General features: G+C 42.8%; 1 protein-coding gene across 5 annotated transcripts in view; it reads right to left on the minus strand.

Annotated features, from left to right (window-relative positions):
* Positions 1 to 22,594, minus strand: part of TTLL5 (tubulin tyrosine ligase like 5) — an 899,574-nt gene that overhangs the window by 454,351 nt on the left and 422,629 nt on the right. For 4 of the 5 annotated variants that reach the window (XM_069208446.1, XM_069208447.1, XM_069208444.1 and 1 more), the window contains 2 exons: positions 20,901 to 21,008; positions 18,007 to 18,423 (listed from right to left, as the gene is read on the minus strand). In XM_069208446.1, coding sequence (XP_069064547.1) covers positions 18,007 to 18,423; positions 20,901 to 21,008 — 525 coding nt within the window. The remainder of the gene's footprint in view (positions 1 to 18,006; positions 18,424 to 20,900; positions 21,009 to 22,594) is intronic. The other variant, XM_069208448.1, reaches the window with a different exon arrangement.

Here is a 22,594-nt window from a genome sequence, read left to right on the forward strand (position 1 = left end):
CAACCCAATTAGAACTTGTAACAACACAAATTAACCAGCCACTCAAAATAGAACATAAAAAAGGTTGATCAGAAAGCTGTCTTTCACTGTACAAGGTTCTCCTGATGGAGGTTTAGTCGGATCAACTTCATGCAAAATTTTGTTTTTGCCACCGTCGCAAGATGATCTAAATAGTGCACATTTGCTCTCTAGTCTGTTGATTCTAATGAAAGATTACAGATTCCTACACCTCAAGTCCTTGGACATGGTCTGCTGCATTTATGTCGACCTCCAAAGTAGCACTGACCGGAGACAGACATGAGTTTGCAACAGTCCTTATAGGCTTGAAACCAGTGATTTTAAGGGGTGGCACTCCTTGCACAGTGTAGAATATTTGTGAGATTTTGACATTTAAGAGTCTCAGAGAAATGAGAGGGAGCTCAGGATCAGCGTCTGGTGGAGTGGAAAGAAAGGACCTAACATCAGAGTGTAGGAGTCACGTCAATATAGGCCCCACATGTCATTTCCAGAGCAGGAACGGAGTCGGTGCAGTGCCACAAGGTGCCACCTTCCAGCATGCAGAGGTACTGCTGAAAAGTTTCCAGATCCAGTCTGATGTCTAAGAAGTATTCAAAAGTTGGGAAATCAGTGGCTAGAAGTCTATATCAGAATGAACACCTTTTTATCCCACTTTATTTCCTCTTTAATTGTCAGAGATGGTCACACTAGCGACTAGCAAAAGGTAAGCAGCGCCTAATGGCAAACAAAGGAGGCATTTCTTGTACCACATGGCCCTTGGGAGGCTAACCATTTAGGGCAACAAGAAAAAGAATTATAAAGCAGCCCAACCCCCATCAGGACACAAAAGTCCTAATGCTATTTTATGAAACTATGACCCTTGTTACTCTGCTATAAAGAGGTATAGTCTCAGTTTGTTAACTGAGTACTCCAAGACTGTCATGGAGTGGCATGACTGCACGATTTATATATGCAGAACTGCTAATGAACAAGCAAACAAGCTGCTGGAGGATGGGAGCTGGTAACAAGAGGCAATAACGTGACAAAAGAGGGACTTCAGTGCAAGGGAGCTCTGGAAGAAGAGGACATTGTCAGTAAGTATTTGATTGTCATAGGAGGGGAGCAAAAACAGACAGCTGTGAGGTGCTATCAGTGGTAGGCTATCCTTTTTCTCAAAAATACACTGTTTTCTTTATACTGGTGACACTTGGAACCAGCAGTCAGACAACAGAGTAATTTCAGCTGAAGCCCAGCAGCGCTTGCCTGATATACTTTGCTGGTGTGTATATGCTTGTATGTGCTCCCAATTCTCCCTATGTGCAATATAAGAAGGAATACTACGATGGTGCTCATGTACATACCTTACAGCATACAGCTTATATCCTAGTAGTTTCAAGTGTTACTTTCACCACTTGTGTAATCCTTTAGTTACCCACTGACTCTTCTTCTATACATTAAATCCAACATCTCCAGCGGGATCGGTGCAACCCCACAATGGATGTAGGTGGAGATTTTCAGAGGATCAGTCTACCAATACAGCACATGTTGAGTGTATGCCGTATGACAAGCAATGTTTATGGGGATCAGCATATGCAAATGATGCATGGCACAATGTGCACTGAGCAAAGCCTCAGCCTTGTGCCCTATGTAACACAAGCTCAAGGATTGAGCAAAAAAAAAAAAGTATGAGATCAAACGAATCCCAAGAAGGATTAAGGGTATTGGTGCACTGAGCATGAGCAAAGTATGTATGTATGTATTAGTAGCACGGATAGTTTTTTCATGGACACATTTTGCCACGTTCATGAAAAACCTAACATATATCCAAGGTTGTGTCTTGTCTGTACTAGGGATTTAACCAAGAGCTCACTGAAGGCCCTAAACAGGCTGAAGAAGAGGAAGAAAATAAGTTACTTACCTGTAACTATAGTTCTCCAGTATTGGAATCTTTCATAGATTCAAATGCTTAAATCATTCCCCGTCGTCGAGATGGGAGTCCCCGCTACCTTAAAAAAGACCATGCTCCCAAAGACATAACAGCAATAACCTACAGCTCTAATCTTAAGTATCGTATCCAAGTCCTTATGTAAAAAAGGACCAAACTGCAGCATTAACCAATCAGATAACTCCACCCTCCTGAACCCTCCCGAGAGAAGCTCCAGTACCTCAGATTTTCGAAGCCCTAGTTAGTACCCTAAAAGTTGATCCAGAAAGCAAAAAGGTGAGCTTCCCTCTATCATACCTAAATTGAAGGAAAGGCTCTTGAATGGTTAGAGCCTGGATTTCGCTGATGCGTCTGGTAGACGTAAGGGCCACCAGAAGAGCTACTTTCCATGATAAGTACTTCAATTCCGCTCTGTGAATGGGTTCAAAGGGATGTCTCATAAGCTGAGATAGAACCGTGTTGAGCTGCCAGGAGAGTGGAGGAGGTTTTACTAGCGGAAAAACTCGAAAGAGTCCTTTTAGAAACTGTTCTACCAACCTAGAGGACCATAAAGATGTCGATGAACGTCTGAAACGAGATATGGCCGCCAAGTGCACTCTGATGGACGCATGAGCCAACCCCGTTGATGCTAGATGGAGGAGATAGGGCAATATCTGCTCTGCAGGCGACAATAGTGGATTAATCTGTTCTTTCTGACACCATAAACAAAACATTTTCCATTTCAGAGAGTATGATTTATTTGTGCTATCCGCTCTGGCCTTTGAAAGTATTTTCCTACATTCGGGGTGAATGTTTAAATGGGCAAACTCATTGTGTTCAAGAGCCAAGCTGATAACTTTAGTGATTTGGGGTCCGGAGGCAAAACTTGAACCTCGTTCCTTGTCAGGAGCTGCGGTGAGACTGTCAGTGGACTGCGGTCTGTCTCTGAGAACAGGAGCAACTCTGAAAACCAATGTTGGCGAGGCCAATACGGAGCTATCAGGATCAGTCTTGATTTTTGTGAGCACTCTTGAAATCAGGGGAATGGGTGGAAAAGCGTAGGCAAATATTCCGTACCATGCCATTGAAAAGGCATTCCCCCCACGAGCCCGGATAGTGCACCCAACTTGCATAAAAGCGGCATTTGGTGTTCTGTGGAGTTGCCAAGAGATCTAGGTTGGGCTTTCCCCACCTCTTGAAGATTTGGTCGAGCACCTCCTGGTTCAGCTCCCATTCGTGACAGGAGGATGTTAGTCTGCTGAGGGTGTCTGCCGTCTCGTTCTGCCTTCCTGGCAGGTGTTCTTCTCGTAAACTGATCCCGTTTCGAATAGCCCGATTCCAAATATTTTGAGATTCTCGAGATAGGAGAAGAGACTTTGGGGGTTATTCTAACTTTGGAGGAGGTGTTAATCCGTCCCAAAAATGACGGAAAAGTGACGGATTTACCACCAGCCGTATTACGAGTCCATTATATCCTATGGAACTCGTAATACGGCTGGTGGTATATCCGTCACTTTACCGTCACTTTTGGGACGGATTAACACTCCTCCAAAGTTAGAATAACCCCCTTTGTTCCTCCCTGCTTGTTCAGGTAATGCATCGTTGTCGTATTTTCCATTCTTATGAGAACCGCAGAGTGTTTTGTTCTGGGGAGGAAAGCCTGCAGGGCCAGAAAACCTGCTCTCAACTCTAGGAAATTGATGTGGTATTTCTGAAAAGGGCTGCTCCACCTTCCGCTGACCTGTAGATCTTGAAGGTACACCCACCAACCTTCCAGCGTGCCATCCGTGGTAATTACCAACAGGGGTCGATGAGGCAGAAAAGAAAGACCTACTGCGATGTTCAATTGATCTGAACAGTGGAGCGCTTCAATCATACGAGGAGTCACTGTGATGGAATAGTTGAATGAGCCCTGTTTTTGAATCCATTGGAGATCAAGCTCCTCTTGCAGGGGCGCATTCTCAGGCGACAAAAAGGAACTAGCTGAATGCAAGATGACATCATCCCCAGAAGCAATTTGTAGTTGCGTACTGAAAGACTTTCTTCTTTGAACTCTGTAAGAGATATGAGCTTGCTTTGTCTCCCCACTGAAGGGAAGGCCTTTTCCCTGATCGTGTCTATTATTGCCCCTAAAAAGGTCGTTACTCTTGTTGGTAAGATCTTTGACTTGTTCCAATTCAGAGTGAGACCCAATTCGTCAAATAATTCCATGCAAACCTTCGTTGAGCCGTGAGACTCTTGATACAACTGTGCTTTTATTAGCCAATCGTCTAACTATGGAAAAATCTGATATTTTTTCCTTCTCAGCCAAGCTGCTACCGGAGCTAGACACTTTGTAAATATTCTGGGTCAGATTTTAAGCCAAATGGAAGAACTCTGAACTGCAAATGGCTGGCAACTACTGTGAAATGCAGAAATGTTCTGTGAGCAGGTGAAATCGGGATATGAATGTATACCTTCCTGCAGATCCAAGGTTGCCATAAATTTTCTGTGATTCATGCAGAGGAAAATGTCCTGCAACGTGACCATGCAAAAGGTTTGATGTTTGAGGTATTTAAGTCCCTGAGATCGAGAATGGGATGCCATCTCTCCCAATTTTTGCTTACTAGAAAGAAACAGGAGTAAAAACCTCTGCTCTTTTCTGAAGAAGGGACTCTCTCTATAGCCCCCTTCTTTAGCATGGTCACGACCTCCAGCCGGAGTTGTTTTAGATGCTTTTGAAGGAAGTTATGTGGACGGCGTGAAGGTGGGATTTGGATGAATTCCAAAGTGTGGCCAAATTAAACTATCTTTAATACCTACTGGTCCGACGTTATTTCTTGCCATTTCCGAAAAAAGTGGGATACTCTTTCCCCTATTCTGTTAATTGGTGGTGGGGATGCAGCCGGAGCCTAAAAGCTGTCAATGGTGTCGAACAGCGTCCTTGCTCTGACGCGCTCTACCCCTAGGAGGAAGCTTAGAATAGGAAGCCTAGGGTGGCTGTCTGTGAATATTGCGATCGGAACTGCTAAGTCACATAGGAGGGATACAAACGCTTTGTAAACTCCCTCTATATGATGGGATTCCTCGACCCATGGAAGCTCGAAAAGGCAACATTATGAATTGTAGGGTCCCCAATGATCTGGCGGTGTCTGTATTAGTTTTTATCGCTTGCAAGGCTTCATCCACGTGTTCGCCGAAAATAGCCTCCCCATCAAACAGGAGGTCCAATACTTTATTTTGTACTTCTGGTCGAAAGGAAGTTGCCTAAAGCCAGCCTTTCCATCGGAGCGCCGCCCCACTTGCTAACTGACGAAAAGCAGTGGTACCAATATCCATTGCGCAATCGATAACCTCAGCAGAGGTGTGCTCCCCTTCCAAAAGGATTTTCTTCAATTTTTAATCTTCGGTGAGGTGGTCCAGATACAGAGCAATATCAGCCCATGGTTGCCTGTTGAATCTGCCCAAAATTGCCAAAGAGTTCACTGCTCTCACTATAAGCCCTGACATAGAGGAGAAATACTTCCCAATGTTGTCCATCCTTCTACCTTCCTTGTCTGGGGGCGCTGTAATTGGCATTGATGGATTTTTTGAACGCCTCTGCGCTGCCTGGGTTATGACCGAATCTGTCTTCGGGTGACCAATGAGACAAGTTGGAGCGTCTTCTGGAGCCTTATACTTTTTGTCTAACCCGTCACGCTGTCACAGTAGCTGGGCTTTTGATTACTTTTAGAACTTACTCCCAGGTGTTACCTACTATGGGTATGGAGCATATACTCTTTTGAAAGGGCTCCTTGAAATCGTATAGAAAGTAGTCCATCTGCTTAGATGGCATAGGCAGTGCAAATCTCTTTGCTGCTCTTTCAAGCAGATTATGGAAACCCCCAATGTCTCCTGGGGGTGAGTCCACCGGAGTAGGCAATGTAGATGAAGGGGTTGGCAATATACAGTTGTCTCAATCAGAATACGCGCAGTGAAGCTCCCCTTCCTCTCTCTCCTCGTCCAAGGAGTCTGTAATCTGCATGAAGGTTGTCTGCGGGTTACTCCTTGCCGATCTAAGCAACAACATAGGTTGTGGTACTGGGGTGGCAGGTACCGACGTGGAGGTTCCACTGGGATTTTCTCTGACTGTGGTGCAGACGGAAACCTTTTCTTGTAGTCTGACAACTTAAGCTGCAGATCAGAGATAAGGGAACTTGGGATACAGACCATATCCTCTGGCACACCTGGTTGGTCTCTTTAAGGAGAATAATACTGCTGGTAATATACCTCTTCATTTTCCTGACACTTAACGTGGAGCTGGGAAAGACTATGGGCTGCCTCAAATGGCCCATCATCATCAGAATCCGCATCCAGTAGACGGGCCGGAAGTAAAGGTGTGACACTACTTGGAGATGTGGCATGGGGAGTTATATCCCCTTTTCCAGTCAAGGCCTGAATTTTTCTCCTTGTTGACGGTTTCAATGACAGTGCCGTCGACGAGGTCGTCGATGAAGTCGTATCCATCTGCGAGGGTCCGCCTCTGGTCTCCGTCGACGGTGTTGCCAACAATGCTGTCGTCATCGGACTCTTCGGTGTCGTCGTCGGAATCATTGATGACATCAATGACATCCTTATCTTCATCGTCGATGGTCTGGATTTAGTTACCGTAGACGTCGTCGATGAGCAGGAAGCAACAGTCGAGAGGCTGGTAACCGTAGTCGCTGATGCCGCCGCCGTATATGTTCGACGATGACAGTGTCGACGACGATGACTTCGTCGACGGTAGAGTTGTCGACAACGGCCTGTCATCTGGGGCTGAAGAAGGCTTTCTGAAAGTTGTAAGAACTTTTGGTGGAGCTGTGGAAGGCTCTGAAGAAGGTTTAGACACCTCCTTTGAAGTTGAAGGCTGGTGTTTAGACTTTGAGGTAGATTTCCTTGCATGAGGTTATGTTGATAGACTGCGGCCTTCCCCAGACCCATGTCGGGTCTTTTTAAAAGTTTTTGACGGTTGTCCTGAACCCTTTCCAGAGTGAGGCGATCTTTGTCTCTTTTGGGACTTCTTAGAAGACCAGGAAGATTCCTCACTGCCAGGGTTCTTCCTTGCTTTAAGCTTTTGGAGCCATACAAGCAGTCTTCCCTCGCTATCCTTTAAAGTTTTTGAGGAAAAGGTACAACATACCTTGCATTCAGCAGCAGAATTTTCAGGATAGAGGCAATATATACAATCTCTATGTGGATCCTCAGAGTAGAGCCTTTTCTTTCCACGTGTACTGCAGGCTCTGAAGAGACTTTTCCTCTCTCTGTCAGACATTATGCTGATAATGTCAGGCTCCAGAAATTCTGAGTGTGAACAAGAAACACTCAATAATAAAGAAGAAATCCATATATAGTGGTAAAATCTACTTCAACAGTAACTCAGAGGAGACTCCCTAGCACGACGTGTGGTAGAAAATCTGTGTCTGAGGTACTGGAGCTTCTCTCAGGAGGGTTCTAGAGGGTGGAGTTATCTGATTGGTTAATGCTGCAGTTTGGTCATTTTTTTTAACATAAGGACTTGGATAGTTTACTAAAGATTAGAGCTGTAGGTTATTCCTGTGGACATGGTCTTTTTTAAGGTACCGGGGACTCCCATCTTGACGACGGGGAATGATTCAATCATGTGAATCTATGAAAGTTCCAATACTGGAGTAAGGACATTTTTTGTGCTGCTATTCCATTCTAATATTTTTACTATTAATGAGGATCCTACTTACTTACTGTAGTCCTGGTTTTGCATTCATTACCTATTCATTGAAGTCATAGAACCTGTATCTTCTCTTGGGCATCTGGCAGAAGAACAATCTTACTGTGGTCATGGATTTACGTTCTTTGCCTTCTCATTGAAGCCATAGGCCCTGCATCTTCTCTTAGGTATGTAGTACAAAAAATCTGAAACTTAATCCTAATCTACACTATTCTGATTCAAAAAGAACTGACTCCCCAAGGCAACTGTCATTACAAGGCTTCATAGATAGCGGAAGCTCTTGTCTTAAAGGGACTGAGTATGTTATAACTCTTATAATGTAAGCATATCAGGCTGCATTTTTCCTCATAACTTAGAAATGTAGAGGGCAGATATTACATGTTCTGCAATGTAGCTTTGAGAAAAGGTTTCTAACTAACTGTGTTAAGTTCAGAAAATATTGTTTGTTATAGTCTGTTGGAGGGTGGTCCACAAATCTGGACATGTTGCATTTAGATGATATTAGGACATTTAAATTGGTAAAAAGTGTTCTGGGGTCCAGGCACGCAGCAGAGTTATAATTCTACAATAATACCTCTGCTGAGTGCGTAAATCTCCGTAACGCTATCAAAGAAGACCCTACAAGGCAGAACCTGCCAGCTCCAAGATGTTGATTTTCTCATAGCATTTTAACAGAGGTTGCAAATCTAAGAAGAGCCAGTCTTTTACAATGATGTCAGTTCCTGTTAGTGCCATCTATAAGGATGCATTTCAAAGCGAAGGGTGGCCTGGAACACAAATGTTCCAATATTTTTCGTTTCATTCATCGCTCCTTTGCTACCATTTTGTTCCAGACTTTTGCTCCTTGCAGCTAGAACTTTCATCTAGGTGCCGTGCTAATCCCTACAGTATTACTCTTAATCTTCAGTAAAGATTTACAGGCTCACCATAAAGGTTTTATTTTCCTTTTGTGGGATTTTCTTTGACTTCTAAGTGGGACCCTGCTAAGGAAACACTTGTCACCTTATACATTTACTATTTTGTACAAGGCAGCTCCCTGGCTACTTGGAAAGCTTGCCTTTCCCTGAGATAATCAAGAAGGGGACACAACAGACCTTCTCAATATCTAGATCTTGACTGGCTGCCAATAAGCTAATATTGTTGAAATTATTATGGACCAGTATTAATCATCATCTTCAAACAAGGTTGCCAAGGAGATTTTGTTTTACCCTCTGTCTAACTGCTTGTTTACTGTGAGACCCAGATTGTCGAAGAGTCTGAGACAGGTTGTCATATCTTGGATCGCTTGTTGGGACGTGGCTGCCTTTACGAACCAGTCGTCCCGGTATGGAAATACCTGCAATCCTTTTTGCCTCTTAAGTGGGTCTCTCTTAAGGAGACACTTGCCACCTTTCGCATATACTAATCTGTACAAGGGTGTCCTTGGCTGAGTCGCCCTTTCCTTGAGCAATTTTGAGACCTTCTCAGTATCCAGTCTTCTGCAAGTTATTACTGCAACAGCATGAGCTGGCCAACTGGCACAGTGAGCTGATATTGTTGAAAAGTTCTGGATCCGGTAGCCAACCATGGAAAAATAATTATAATGAGGAATTAGCCACAAAAGCGTCAACTGGTACCAGTAAACTGATATTGTTGAATAGTTCAGGATCCAGTAAACAGTCAAGGAACAAGAATAATATTGAGGAATCAGCTATAAGAAAACAATATGGGCGTGATTTAGATCTCGGCAGAGGGGTTACTAAGTTGCAACTGTGATGGATATCCCAGCCACTGAAATTCAGATACCATAGAAAACAATAGTATTTAGATTTTGGTGAATGGGATATCTGTCACCATTACGATGGAGTAACCCCTCCACCAAGATCTAAATCAGACCCAATGTTAACTGGCATCAGTGAACTGATGTTGTTAAAAATGTCTGTATCCTATAAACAACAGAGGAACAAGAATAAGATTGAGGAATCAGCCACAAGGAAAAACTATATAAACTACTAAGAGGTCTCTTTAGGGAGCCCGCTTAGTTGCAATGCTTGGACAGTGTTCTATACAAATCTGCAGCATGTGGGCAAACATCTATGGCTTTCCTTTGCAGACCTGTGCCATACAGGGAATCTGAAATATATTGACTCACTTTTAGAGCTCTACTGCAGAAACTCTGGTATACTAATTCCAATGGGAATGGAGCACTTGTACGCCATCTTGAATGTGTGAGAGAGAAAATGTGTTGAGTGGATTCCTGACAAATTCAGGTAAAGGCCAAAATGACTTTAGGACACTGTATGCCACTTCGTCCACCATCAGCCTTTCCCAATGTTTGTTATCCCATAAGGTGAGCTAATAATGCCAACAGGGGCCGGGGCTTCAATACAGTCAGCTTATCACACAACCCCACACAAATTGAACAGCTTCAAGTCTCACAAAGTCTGTGTAGCACAGCAATCATAAACCAAAAGTTGATTAGGCTTTGGCTCATATCATGATTTTAAATCTGAACACAAGTTTCCAGGTTATACATTTCTTCAACTTGATGAGAATCAGAATGCTTCCTTTATTATAGTCTAGTGCAACAAAACTAAATGTGACTAACTGAGAAAAGCTGTCATATGTTCATGTTTTAAAGTGGACTGGATCCGCCAAGTAAATTTGCGTTTGGGATAGTACTTAGGCGACCATAATGCTTTCTCTTGCAGCTGCCTGCAGCTGAAATCCAAAGCATGTTCTAGGTCCTGTCACATTTTCTAAATGCAGGACTCAGATGTATGTTCAGCATTTATCTTTTAGGAGAGGCCTTTGTCTATTGTTTCAAATACATTGTGTTTAGATTTGACCAGTCTTATTTCTTGTTTGGGTCCACACTTCAGCCAACAGAGATTAACAGTGGTGCATTTTACTTATCGTGTCATCAAGGATTTAACCGTAGCAACAAATACTGCCTGCTTGCTTTTTCTGCTTTCTTCTTAACCCAACAGCTGGTGAAAACAGGTGCACAATAGGGCAAACCAAAAAAACAATTTGTTGAACTACTTAAAAGAGGAAGGCATGGATGAAGTTACCCAGCATACAGATGTGTGCTAGCCCACACAACAAAGGAAGGCTACAGTGCACAGGAGGAAATACAGAAGTTGGCGCAAACTTACAAAGCAGATTATTGATCTCATCTCACTGGATAGGGAAATAAGTTGCTTATCTGTAACTGTAGCTCTCCAGTATTGGTATATTTCATAGATTCACATGCTTCATTCCCCGTAGTCGAAGTGGGAGTCCCATGGAAGAATAGAAAGCAGTAGTCAATGACATTCAGAATAGTTACTGTTAAAAAACTTTCACTTTCATAACTTATCCTCATTATTTAACAAGAACCAAAGTCCAGCCAATCAGAGGGCAGCACCCTCTAGAACACTCACCAGACGCTTCATTCCCTCAGATATTCTAGCACAAATGGATTAGAACCCAGATCAAAAGGAGAGCCTCTATGCGGGGAAGGGGAGTCACTTGTGAATCTATGAAAGCTACCAATACTGGAGAAATACAGTTACAGGTAAGTAACTTATTTTCTTCTCCAGTATTGGATCTTTCATAGATTCACATGCTTTAATTAGAGTAGTTACCAGTTACATCACTTACAATTAGTAATATAATCAGAATATTGCAGATGGTGGAAAATACATTTATACACATCTCACCTTATTGAAATCTATGGCGCAACACTGCTTGTTCCACAGCCACATCACTCTTGTCAGAGGAATCCAGGCAATAATGTTGTGTGAAAGTGTGTCTGCTCGTCTATGTCCCATGACAAAATATTTGTTGGATAGGTACACATGTGATGAGAGCTGTGGTAGTGCATACAGCCCTGGTTGAATGAGCATTGACCTTGCTTGTCAATGGCCTTCCGGCTTGACTGTGGCAGAACTGGATAGCTGTTGCATTCCGTATAGCAATGCTTTGTTTGAAAACTGGGAAACCCTAACAGAGGTTTCCATAAGCAATGAATAACTGATCTGTCTTGCAGAATTGTTGTGTGAAAACGCATTTTACAGTTCTTAGGTATGCTATGCCTAGTGGCCCCTGTGATACACAATGACAATCTCTGCACAGGCCTTTCATTAAGGAAAGAGGCCTACAAATGTAATTTGCTTCTGCTAGGAACGCATTATGTTGCAAGGCTTGCTCTCTGAACAGCCACCATGAAATATCATCGTCATTGCATGCTAACTGAAGCAATCTCCCTTCTGGAAAGTACCAGTCTGAGTACGTGATGTTCTCAAGTTCTGTCACAAGATGGACCATGTGATATTAGGCACGTAGGCCACCTTGTGTAAAATCCTTGTCTATGCTTTACATTGCTATATATGGTGTGGTAGGAAGAACCACCTTCCGCCATAATGTAGAAATAATCATACGTCAATTTTTAAGAACCAATAGAACGTCAAATTATGTTTGTGGTTTAATGCTATAAAATATTGTGTATTACTTCCTTTAATCAGGCTGTTTGTGTACCACTAGTACCGAGCATCCTCCATGTACATGTCTTTCTATCTCTAATAAATTCTTTATGTTTACCTAGAAGAGCTGGCTAACGGTCGTTTGTATCCTGGATGGGTGCTGAATAATTAGGCTTCTACAGTTGTGTTCTGTGTAAAGTAGAATTTGGTACATCTCTTGATGTCCAATGTATGTCAGGCTCTTTCTGCAATTTTTTGGGATTGGCAAAAAAAGTCCTAGGTACTATGGGTTAATTCAAATGTAAATCCTAAAAAACATTTGGAATAAACTTAGGATTGGTCCTCAGCACTATGTCTTGCTTGAATTGTAGGAATGGCTCTTTAATTGTGAATGCTTGAATATAACTGACCCTTCTTGCTGACGTGAGAGCTATAAGAAGAGCTGCCTTCCAAGTCAGGTATTTTAGGTCTGCTTTGTGAATCGGCCCAAACGAGGCCTTCACAAATTCTCCGAGCATTATATTAAGGCACCTAAACGGAGGAGGTGTTTTGACAAGAGGAAGTGCTCTGAAAAGGCCACTGAGGAACTGTTTGAATATTTTGCTAGACCACAGTGAAGGTGATGTACTAGATCTCCTAAACTTTGAAATCGCTGCTAGGTTAACCTTAATAGAAGAGTGAGCTATAGGTGATGATGAGAGGATGAACACCAGCTTCCGCACATCACAAGCAGAAATGCTTCCATCTAAGCTTGTAGGATTTGTTCATGGTTTCAGCCCTGGCATTTGCAAGAATTTCTCTACAGTCTGTAGGAATATTTAGTGCTGCAAATTTGCTGAATTCAGGAGCCAGGCCAATAAATGTAGTGATGTTGGATTCAGATAAAATACCTGGCTGTTATTCATTGTTAGCAACGCTGGCATGGGTTTCAATTGAATGTGAGTCTGTTCCGAAAGCAGTAGGATTTCCATGAACCAGAATTGTCTGGGCCACCTGGGATCAATTAGGATTACCTGTCAGGGTTCCCTTTTCAGTTTCTTGAGGAACTTCGAGATTAACGGGATCCAGGAAAAGCGTTTTCAAATATCCCTGACTATCTGATCAAAAATGCCTTCCCTTACAATCCCTCCTGTGGCTGCCAGTTTGCGAAGAACTAGTATTTCCGATTGTCCCTTGTTGTAAACAGGTCTAGGTTTGGTGTGCCCCAGTGATCGAAAATATCTTCCCGCATTTGTTGGTTGAGCTCCCATTTGAGACAACTGGTGTTTGTCCTGCTCAAGTTTTCTGCTAGGATATTGGTTGCTCCGGGCACATGCTCCACCTTGAGTGTAATTTGGGGTTGTAGAGACCATTGTCAAAATTCCTGCTCTTGTTGAGCCAGAGCTCATGATCTTGTGCCTCCCTGTTTTTTTATATCATGCATGCTGGTGGTGTTGTCCATGCGAATCAGCACTGGTGACTTTGCTATCCTGGGGAGAAAAGAGATTAGGTCTAGTGCTATAGCTCTGAGTTCCACAAGATTATGCAAATTTTCTTCTGGAGAATGTTCCACTTCCTGTAGAATGTTCAATCCTGTAGATGAGCACCCCATCCCTCCAAGGACGCATCTGTAGTTATTACAAAGTAGGGGATCTGGGGAAGGAATGGTAGCCTATTGGATAGGTTTACAGTCTGAGCCCACCACTCCATTGATGTTATCATGGTTTACGTAATGCGAATGATGCCATTGAATGACATTTGGGTTTGTACCTCTTGCTTGTCTAACTCTTCCTGTAATGGTTGCATGAGAAGGTGGCAATTTGAAATTAGGGGAATGCAAGATGATATGATCCCAAGGAATGATTTGTATACTTGAACTGAAACAGACTTTTTTCGGGATAGATTCCTTGCTAACTGCTGAATTCTCAATTGTCTTCTTGTGAGATGAACGCCTTGTCCTCAATGGTATACCAAAAAAAAAAAAAAAAAAAAAGGTTAACATTGTGGACTGTGTGAGAGAGGATTTTTGCTTGTTTATAGTGAGGCCCAGATTGTCAAAGAGTCTTAGACAGGTTGTCATATCTTGTATCTCTTGTTGGGACGTGGTGCCTTTACCAACCAATTGTCCAGGTATGGGAATACCTGCACTCCTTTTTACCTCAATTGAGCTGTCAACTGAGTCAGATACGGGCACTGATTTTAGCCCAAATGGGAGAACTCTGAATTGGTAGTGGGTGCCAGATATGTCAAATCATAGGAATTTGTGATGCTTTGGGTGGATTGGGCAATGGAAGTATCCATCCTGGAAATCTAGTTCTGTGATATTGTCCCCATGATTGAGGAGGTGCGGGATATCTTGAAGGGTGACCATGCAAAAGTATTGTTTTCTTGAAAAAGTGTTGAGTTTCCAAAGGTCTAAGATGGGGTGCCAATCTCCTGATTTTTTCCTTACCAGAAAGAAAAAAAGTAAAAACCGATTCCTCCCGGAGTCTTCAGAACTTCTTCTATTGCTCCTTTCTTTAGCATGGTGGACATCTCCTGCAAAAGCAGCTTTAGGTGCAAATGAGGCACTCCTTTTGGAGGAGTATTTGGTGGTTTATTCATGAAGTCTAGGGTGTGAGATATTACTTCCAGGACCCATCTGTTTTTATGAGGGACCACTGTGGAATATCGTTTGAGATTTGACCCCCATGTTGCTTCTATGAGTTGCGGGAGATAGCCAACACCGTAAAGGGGTTACTGCTTTCTAGCAGTCTCTCTCCTTTGGGGAGGTTGCTTATGCCTGTGAGCTTCTCTGCATGTCAGTGTTGGCGGCTTTCTATACCGCTGCTGTTAATATTGAGGTCGATATTGGCTTTGAAAGGACTGGTATTATTGCTTGTACGGCTGATAAACTCCTCTGCAGGGATAAGATCCTCAACCCGTGGCTTCTTGAAAGGGTTGTTTTCTGAAGTGTAATATTCCCAAGGACTTGGCCATGTCAGTATCGGCCTTTATAGCTTAAATGTTTGCCGAAAAGTGCTTCGCCATCATATGTCATATTGAGGATCCTGCTCTGTATTTCTTGCCTGAATGATGTGGACTTGCCCTCTAAGAACAGCTTCCACTGCCTGCTGTTTAAAAGCAGTTGACGACATGTCAATCCCACAATCTATGCCTTCAGCTGAGATTCTCACCCCTTCTTGCAGATTGTTTTCTGGCTTCACCCTTTGCCTCTTCTGGCAAGAGATCACATGTATGGAGTGATGTCAGACAACATCTGCCTGTTGTAGCAACCCAATATCTGTAGAGAATTAGCTTATCTGACAGTAGTGGATGCCATGGACGAGAACTGTTTTCCAATATTATCCAGCCTACACCCGTCTCTATCCCGTGGTGTGGTAATAGGGGCATTTTGATTGTTTGAGCATCACTGGGCCTCTTGTGATATTACAGAGTCCAATTAAACAAGCCAGTGAATCGTCCGATGCTTTGTATTTTCTATCCAGTCTAGGCTGCACTGCAGAGGCTGTGGCTGGATTGTTCATAGTCTTGATACTTTCTTCCCAGATAAAATCAACAGTGGCAATAGCTTGGATTGATTTTGTCATTGGCTCCTTGAAATCATATAGGAAATAAGCTAATTGTTTAGATGCAAGGGGCAGTTGGAACCTTTTTGCTGACCTTTCCATAAGGATGTGCAAGCCACTGATGTCATCTGGTGGGCAATCCCCTGGTGGTAGTACTACTAGGGATGGTGTTGGTATCAGGTAGCTATCCAACGTATTGAGAACTGCATTAGTGTCTCTGATCTCCCCCTCCTCGTCTGTGCGAGGTGTGCCATCTGGTGGTGGCTCAACTAAAGTACTGGTCAGTGTGGGTAATGAGACTTGCGGAACAGCTGAAATACGTGGTGGGCGCATAACAGGTGTGTGGACCTGAGGCGACCTCATTGGTCATGGGGTTTGTATTGGATGCGATCGCATTGGTTGTGGTTTCGGCATGTGATCCGCAGTTGCAGGCTCTGGAACTGTACTAGTTTTGGAACATATGCTGAAGATTATTGACTAAAGTCAACGGCATTTGTATTGACTCACCCTGTGGTTCATGTCGACCATAGCCAGAATATTCCTCTTCATATGTATAGGGTTGCTCCTGTGAGGCATAATTCTGTTTCCCATAATACTGTCCTTCTTCTTCATCATCCTCCCAGCATTTCACATGTGGTTTAGAAGTACTGTGTGTTGCCCAAAAAGGACCTTTGTCCTCTGATTCATCATCATCTAGTAGATTCGCTGGTGGAAAAGGTAAAACCATGCTAGGTGTATATGAGCAGGTAGTAGTGCCACTGTGGGTATTTTGGCCCCACTGGAAATAAGGACAACATCATGAAAAGTACTTTAGTTGATGATGCTTTACTTGGAACCGTCATCGACCAGGTCTTCATTGGAGGTGTTGTCTTCAACGGGGCTTTCGTCAGTGTAACCATCGTCAACAGGACTCTCGTTGGCGTTGTTCTCATCGACAGTGTCATCGACGAAGACTGTGTCTTCGCTGTCTTTTTGGTTTAGAGGGCTTTTGTGGTTATTACCATCGTGAAAGCTATCTCAGATGATGAGAGAATCATATGCGATGCCACAGAGTAAAATGTCGATGTGTGTGTAGTAGTGGTAACTGTCAATGGTATTAACGTCGACAAGAACTCAAATTTTGATGTAAAACCATTTTAAAAGGTTTTGTTGTCGCCAGCAGAGACTTGGAGGGTATCTTCCAGTGTGCCTCCTTTAGAGAAGGAGTAGGAGGTTCAGTTGAAACCTTTTCTGAGGAGATTATTTCCTTTTTTGATGTATGTGGAAGTTCCTCAGATCTCCTTAAGGGCCCTGATGAGCCATGGTGGGTCTTCGTGAATATCTTCTTACCTCACTACACCTATTCTTTTGCAGGGTTTGCGGAATCATCACTGTCCTCCTCGGACAAAGGGTTTCGTTTGGATTTTAATTTTTGGAGCCAAATTAAAAATCTTTCTCTCTGTCCTTCAAAGCCTTTTGGGAAAAAGTGTGGCATATCTTACAGCCTTTTACCATGTGTTCAGGGTGTAGACAGTAGATGCACTCCCTGTGTGGATCCTTTGAGTGCAGCCTCTTTTTTCCACAAGCCCCACATGGTCTTAACAGACCTTTCTTAGCTGGGTCTGATGTGGTTGTTCGGTCAGAATAAGAATAAGCAGATTTTAGTCTTGTCCTGAAGTGAAGTATTCTTCAAATCTGGAGAAAAAACTGTATTAAACTGAGTAGAGCTCAGGTAGACTTCCATCATATGAGGTGTAGTAGAACATTTGAGAGAATGAAGCTTTTGTGGTGAATGTTCTATAGGGTGCTATCGCCTGATTGGCTTGACTTTGGTTCTTATTAAATGATGGGGATAAGCTATGAAAGTGAATGTGTTTTAACATTAACTGGCCTGAATGTCATTGACTACTGCTTTCTATGATACCGTGGGACTCCCCCTTCGACGACAGGGAGTCAAGCATGTGAATCTATAAAAGATCCAATACTGGAGAAGCTCACTTCCCTCTCTTACATTTTAAAGGCAGGCTAGGGTTCCATATTTAGCATGTTTATCAGGCCCATTACTCTCACTGAGTCAGTGCTATTGTTAGCTGGCCATAGAAAGAAAAATCTTCAATAAGCAGACCTATTAGCAGTGAACTGGAACAGATGCAATCAGAAATGTGGAGACAGAGAGAGCTCATGTATGTGGACTGCTGAAAGAAGCTTCTGGAAGGAAAATATGAATGAAGTTCGATTTACCTGTCAAAATGCTGTGTCTGTAATCCAAAACTGATCAGCTAAAACTTATTCTAGAAACAGAGTTCACTAGTGTATCTCTACACTGTGCTTGATCAGAGCTTCATGCTTTGAATTCTGCCTGGGATCATCTCCCAGACCTTGCCCTCTGGTATATTATGCCACACTCACCAGCTTTGGCAGAGGAAGGACGGGAGAGCCTCTGACTGTAGATCTGCGCAGCAGTTTGCAAAGAGGACACAGATGTAGCTGTCATGATGCCAGACCGGGAACGTTGAAGCCGCTCGGGGTGGGATGTCTGTGAGGATGAAATGGACGTGGGGTAGGCCCAGTTTTCAGTAGCAGCAGTCTGGCCTGGGGATGAGGAGGAGGTCGAAGTAGACATCCGAACCAGGGGGTTACCTGTGTGAGGGCCTGATCCTGGTGGAAGGTCTGAGGCCAGAGGGAACGGCTGCCCTGTAGGCACTGAGGAGTCTTTGATGGATGAGTGGGAAAAAGGTGGAGAGCTTCCCGCTCTTTGGACTGTGATACCAGAAGAAGATGGGCGAGAGTGGGATATTCGTGGCTCTTCATCCACTGCAGCTGTTTCTGCAAGGGAGAAAATGGTAGGTGGATTCAGGAAACACAAACTGAGGCACAAGTATTAAGGACATTTTGCATCCGAGGGAAGCAGAAGCTTGGGAGGTGTTGTAAGTGTTACAGGGAGCTTTTGTTACCATCACCCAATCAACCCAGATATCTCCGTTCAGACACACTAATACCACAATCCTTATTTCACTCAGTCTTAAGAGCATGGGCCAGGCCTTTGCACCATACCTTCCCCTAATGCCTTCCTTCACACTATTTTAGTGCCAAACTCTGGGATTGGGACACACACCTTCATCCACACTTTCCAATCATCACTTCACAGTTTCCAGATACCTGCACTGATAGTGCCAATTCTCAAGCAGGGTCATTTCCCTTACTCCTTCTGTTCCCAACTCTTAGATGAGAAGACCTCCCCTCACATCCTTCTAATGTTTCACTCTGAGAGCAAAGAACCTTCACTTTCATCCTTCTCACACCAATGTTTAGGTGTGTAGGGTTTTCTCCCTCATCCTCGGATCATGTCTAATTCTGAGAACTGCACACCTTCCCTCATACACTCTCTAGCCCAACACTGGCAGCTGTACTTCATTGCTCACACCCTCCAAAGTCTTCATAGTTTCCTTTTCTTCACTATTTTTCGTAACAAACTCCAACAGCAAAGCATCTTAACTCACAGTTGCTTAAGTCCATCTGACTGCGTCAGGCATCTTTCCCATGCACATTTCCTGCCAGACTCAGAGCAGAGGTTGGTTCATGTCTCCCACACCTCAATTCCATCAGCAAGCAGATCAATTTCTCTTTCAGTCTTTCATGGATAAGTCAAGCAGCACAGTCTTTTCCCTCACACCCTTCCACACTCAACAATGGAAGTGGGGTGCTTTCTCTCTCTGATCCTCCTAAGTCTGATTCTGTTAAAAGTCTCATTCTTTTATAGCCCTTCTATGCCTAACTCAGAGTATGACACCTTAACTCATATTGTGAACTAGGGGCCAGAACTACTAGAAGGTTTTGCAGTCGCAAACCGTATGATTCACAAACTCATAGGGTTTCAGACTCCAAAATACCCTTTTCTCATTTATTAAACCAATTTTACACGTCAGTAGAAATGGTTACCAGTTTACAATCAGGAAGGGATGTTTCTTTCAAACTGTGAATTGTACCATGTGTATCAATGGTTTACAACTGTAATTGTGGTCGCAAACCAAGAACAGTTACTGACTCCAAAGTTGGGGTATTAAATCCATATTGAATCCCCACTGGTCTCCTTCCTCTTTGGGAATTAGCGCCAGGGGCACCTTTGGGTGAAGTAGGCAACGGCCCAGGAGACTAATGACAACTCTCGCTTAAGTTTTTTTTAAACTGCTTTGTTTTAAAACAGTCCTGTTTCCCTTAACAAAATCGGGCAGCTTTTAACAAAAACCCCCCAAAAAAACCACCAAAACCATTTTGAAATGCAGTCACAGGAATGGTGGTCTGCTGTTCCTTTAAAGCTACTGGACCCTGAGATTGTAGACTGCCTTTTTAATATACATTAGGCAGGTAATTCTGCAACCCTCTTTGATACCTTATATATAGGTTGGTCTGCTAAATTAGATACTAGTCGCAAAAAATTTAGTCATAATTTGCAACCACTTTTTGCACAAATATCTTAGTACATTTAGCCCCAGATGCTTTCCTGCCCTTCCCTCAATGCTATGCTCTCAGAGTGGGGCACCTACACTCCTGCCTTCATTAATTAAAATCTACTACCTAATATCCTCAAGAAAGCCTTCCAATAATCCTTTCTAAAGCTGTTTCTCATCAACGGGAAACCCTTAAAAAATAATTCCTGTATCTGCAAAAGAAAGTGGCAGTAACTGAAGAGCAGCTACCAAAATCCTAGAAAGCAGACACTAGCCCATGGAGAATCAGACACTGACATCTTGTTCTGATAAATACTTAATCCTTGAAGGCCAACGTCTACAGCAAAAGCAGCAACTTGAAGTGGAGGAAAAGAAAAACACTGCATTTCCTGTCACCAATTAGTAAAACAAAGCATGGCAACCCACAAAGACAAATGAAGACCCTGCTGTTTGTCAGAGTTTTAGGAACATGAAAGTTAGAGGTAAAAGTGAAGAATAAAGGGTCAAACTAGCAGGACACAGGAGCGACACTGTATCAACAAACCTTCATACTTTAATGTCTATAAAAGCTCCAGGAGTTTTAGGCCCCAAATCAAGGTGTCACAATGATACAAAAATTCAGTAAGCGGGAGCTAGACATGATGGAAGTAGTAAATACGGGCATTCTTTGGGTCCATGACAAATGTCAGGGGCACGCGAGAGCAGCAATTCTATAGGTTAGCAATGTGAATAGACTGCTTTTTGGCAGTGTGAAGCTTTTGAACTTTTAATAATCCGCATTCGAATAACATGAAGAGTAATTCAAAAGAGACAATTACTATAATATTATACATATTCCAGCCAAGTACTACTTACTGTTGGATTTGGCAGGCTTGAGTAGTTCTGCATAAAGGCTGTTTGCTGGAGCCTGTGGTAGGTCTCGCACTTGAACTTCTTTGATTGTTTCCAATTTGTCTCGATGATCTAAAATCATATCATAGGTACACATCACTAGGTCAATCTCAAATCTTAGTGTAGATACATTTAGGAAGACACTGCCAGAGAAGGAAAAACTGTGTGACTTCCTTCTTGCTCTTGGTCAAAGAAGGATGCTTAAGAGGAAATCTGTAATGCAAGGAATACAAACCCAGATTTCATATAACCTAGCTCTGAAAAAGAGAGCTCCTAACCCAAATTTCAGAAGAAGGCCCAACTACTGTTCTGTATAACATTAAAATATTTATGCAGCCTAAATTACCAAGAGTGACAGAGGCTTTCATTATAACATGTTAAGTGATGTATTTCCAACAATTACTTTTTCATTTACTTCATAAGAGTTGCAGCTGGAAATGCTGGGCCTTCGGTTTCATTTTCATTTTTACAATGTCACAAATGGCTATCCGTGTTTACATATGAATATACAAATTTGGTTACATTTTCCATAGTGTATGTTGATTAACTGCTGGTGGGCCATGGTTGTTATTGGTTCTATGTACAGTGGTGTTTGATTACTGTTGATAGCGTGCAGTGTGGTATTTGCTTAGCTTTGCTGCTTTTACCTGCATGAAGTGTATTGCTGGTTCTGTGAAATTTGGCATTTGCTTGATATTGGGTTCAAGCAGAAAGTCAGTAGCTTAGCATTATGTTTCACACAGGAAACGTTTGGTGGCTGTTGGTTCTCTGCACACTGGGGTTTGGTTACTGTTACATGAAGCACTGGTGATCAGGGATAGTTAGTGACATGTTGTTTAATTTTTTATTGCCGCTGCGTCCATGAATAGTGCTGGCTGTCTACCCAGGGCAAAGTAATGTGCTGTATCTGACTGCAGGTGCAACATGCAGAATGGTTTAATTGCAAGTAGCAAGCATGCAGTGCAGTATGAGATTGCTATTGCTTCCAGATATTATTTAATGTTGTTTTCATAAACCGTTTATGTTCCATGTCTTGTGCTGCTTATTTCAAGTTAGTCCAAGTAAAATGCTGCTCAGTTGCTACTGGAAACTAGTAATGTGGCACTTGTTTGGTACTGTATACAGTGTAGTGTTTGACTTCATTTGTCCACTGGAGTATGAGGTATCGTTTTCACAGACTCCTTTCAGTGTGGGTAGTTCAGCTTCTGACTGCTCCACTGTTGGTGGTACTTCCTTTAAGCTCTGAGTGGTCTTGACTTCCATTTGTGCTGACAGTCCATGATATGGGGCTTGGCTGCTAGTGGCACAACCTAACATAGGACTTAAATGTTGAGTTGGCATCTGCCAATTCATTGGCAACATAGTGTTTACTTTGTAGTGGACAGATAAATGGTGCGACTATTAAGAAAACAAATACTCTGCACACGTAGGTTAAAATAGTATTTTGACAATAAAAGTTGCTCAATCTTCTGTGTTGGTTTACTTGCTTTGTTTTGTGAGAGAATAAGCAACAAGCACAATAAGCTTATAGACCTACAGAGCACAGGCAGTAAATAGCAATATGTATTAAGTCATTTACACACTTATCTTGGTTTGCCACATTCGGATTAGTGTTGGGGCCACATGATTTACTGCCTCACTCTTGTTTGCTTGATATG

This window comes from Pleurodeles waltl, chromosome 9 (assembly GCF_031143425.1).
Source record: "Pleurodeles waltl isolate 20211129_DDA chromosome 9, aPleWal1.hap1.20221129, whole genome shotgun sequence".
NCBI classification, from domain to species: Eukaryota; Metazoa; Chordata; class Amphibia; order Caudata; family Salamandridae; genus Pleurodeles; species Pleurodeles waltl.